The sequence below is a fragment of the Spinacia oleracea genome, chromosome 3, assembly GCF_020520425.1.
Source record: "Spinacia oleracea cultivar Varoflay chromosome 3, BTI_SOV_V1, whole genome shotgun sequence".
Lineage (NCBI taxonomy): Eukaryota > Viridiplantae > Streptophyta > Magnoliopsida > Caryophyllales > Amaranthaceae > Spinacia > Spinacia oleracea.
Window position 1 is genome coordinate 144,611,586 of NC_079489.1, and position 2,062 is coordinate 144,613,647.

At 39.4% G+C, this 2,062-nt stretch overlaps 1 protein-coding gene across 1 annotated transcript; it reads left to right on the forward strand.

Annotated features, from left to right (window-relative positions):
• The first annotated feature begins 250 nt into the window (after positions 1-250).
• On the forward strand, positions 251-2,062 carry LOC130470145 (uncharacterized). The gene has a single exon (XM_056839756.1). It carries the CDS (start codon positions 251-253, stop codon positions 2,060-2,062), a length of 1,812 nt encoding a protein of 603 aa, XP_056695734.1.

Sequence of the window (2,062 nt, forward strand, 5' to 3'; positions counted from 1 at the left end):
AATTAGTAGAAGTGTTTAAGTCCCCAAAGGGGCCGTGGTTTTTGTCTCTCTATTGGGCCTAGAGAGTTTTCCACGCTAAATTGTGCTTGCTCTATTTTGCTGTTTCTGTTCCTTATCGCATATAATTTATAAAACTGCAAAAAAATCAATTCACCCCCCCTCTTGTGGAACTCCACGAAAATAATAATTGGTATCAGAGCCAGAACCCTTTACTGCAGGTAACTCTGACGGGAAAAACGATTCTGGAACAATGAATACTACGGAGAAACTGGAAGAGGGGTACTCTACCCAAAGACCACCCATGTTTAGTGGAAAGTACTACTCCTACTGGAGGAATAGGATGGAAATTTTCATCAAGGCTGAAAACTACCAAGTTTGGAGAGTTATTGAAGTAGGAGACTTCCAAGTCACCAAACTGACCACCTCTGGAGAAACTGTTCCTAAACCTATAACAGAATTTGACAAAGCAGACTACGAGAAACTTGAGCTTAATGCCATGGCTGTAAAGATCCTTCACTGTGGGCTTGGTCCAAACGGGCATAATCGAGTAATGGGTTGCAAAAATGCAAAACAAATTTGGGATCTGCTCCAAGTTACCCATGAAGGAACAAACGAAGTCAAAAGATCAAAAATTGATCTCCTGATGCACCAATATGAATTATTCTCAATGAAGACTTCTGAATCAATTCAGGACATGATAACTCGATTCACAAATATCATCAATGAACTGAATTCTCTGGGAAAAATCATAACTCCTGAGGAACAAGTAAGAAAGGTACTAAGAAGTCTTCCTCGAGATCCTTGGATGGCCAAGGTTACTGCCCTACAGGAAACTAAGGACTTTACAAAGTTCAACCTGGAACAACTGGCTGGATCTCTCTTAACCCATGAGCTACAACTAAATGCTAGAACCTCTGAGAACCCTAGAAACAAAGCACTGGCTCTAAAAACTGAAAATGATGAAAACTCAGAGGAAGATGAGGAAACGGCTCTATTTTCCAGAAGGTTCAGAAGGATGTTTAGGAACTACAAAGAGGGAGATCATCGAGGCAAACCAAATAGGAAATTCTCCAAAACTGACAGTGGATGTCACAAGTGTGGGAACTTGGAACACCGTATTAGGGACTGTCCACTATGGGAACAAGAAAAAGGAAAAGGAAAAGAAACTCCCAAAGAAAGATTCCGAGACAACAGAAACTCCTTTTCAAAGACGGACGTGAGGAAAGCTATGATTGCTGCATGGGGTGACTCTTCCTCAGATGAAGAACAGGAACAACCCAATGAGGAAATTGCTCACCTGTGCCTTGTAGCTGATCATGAAGAAGATGGTTCAGATTCTGAGTCAGAAAAATTCCAGGCAAGTCTTTTTCAAATTAAAAGTAAACTTGACTCTATGTCTAAACTAGAACTATTTGACTTACTTTCTTGTCTCACATGCGATTATGAGGATCTCTTAAAAGAAAAACTAGAATCTAAAAAAGGACATAAGTCTACCATTAAAAAACTCACTGAAGAATTAGAATGGACAAAAATCACCAACATAGATATTGACAACCGTTTCTTCAGCCTGTTTGATCAGAACCTTCAAATAAAAGAAACCTATGAGGCTTTGCGAAACGAGAATTCCTGGCTAAAACAAGAACTGATTGATCTAGAAATTTCCAAGACTAAAACTCTCTATAAAAAGGAGCTAGAAAAAACTCAACTAGATTTAGTCAAGGTCCACCAAGAAAAAACCTACCTAGAGGGAGAATTAGCTAAAAAGACCAGACACAGAATAGGAGGAACACCAAAATGGATAGAGGAAGCTAGAACCAAACGCACCGAAGGTTTAGGTTTCAACCACAAAAAACGTCACCATAGAAAAACCAGAGTAGATCTTTACAGTGATATTGTTTGCACCTTTTGTGGTCTAATTGGTCATTATAGAGTCTCATGTCCTAAAAACCAAAGGGGCTTGGAAAAGAATATGGATCTCGTCAAGACTAAATGGGTAAAGAAAAGCGATTTGATTCCAAGCAAGGAACCCAAGCTATGTTGGGTTCCTAAAAACTCTAACTAA

Excerpts from the sequence above, each read along its gene's own strand:
- LOC130470145 (XM_056839756.1), top strand. The coding sequence starts at position 251 with ATGAATACTACGGAGAAACTGGAAGAGGGGTACTCTACCCAAAGACCA.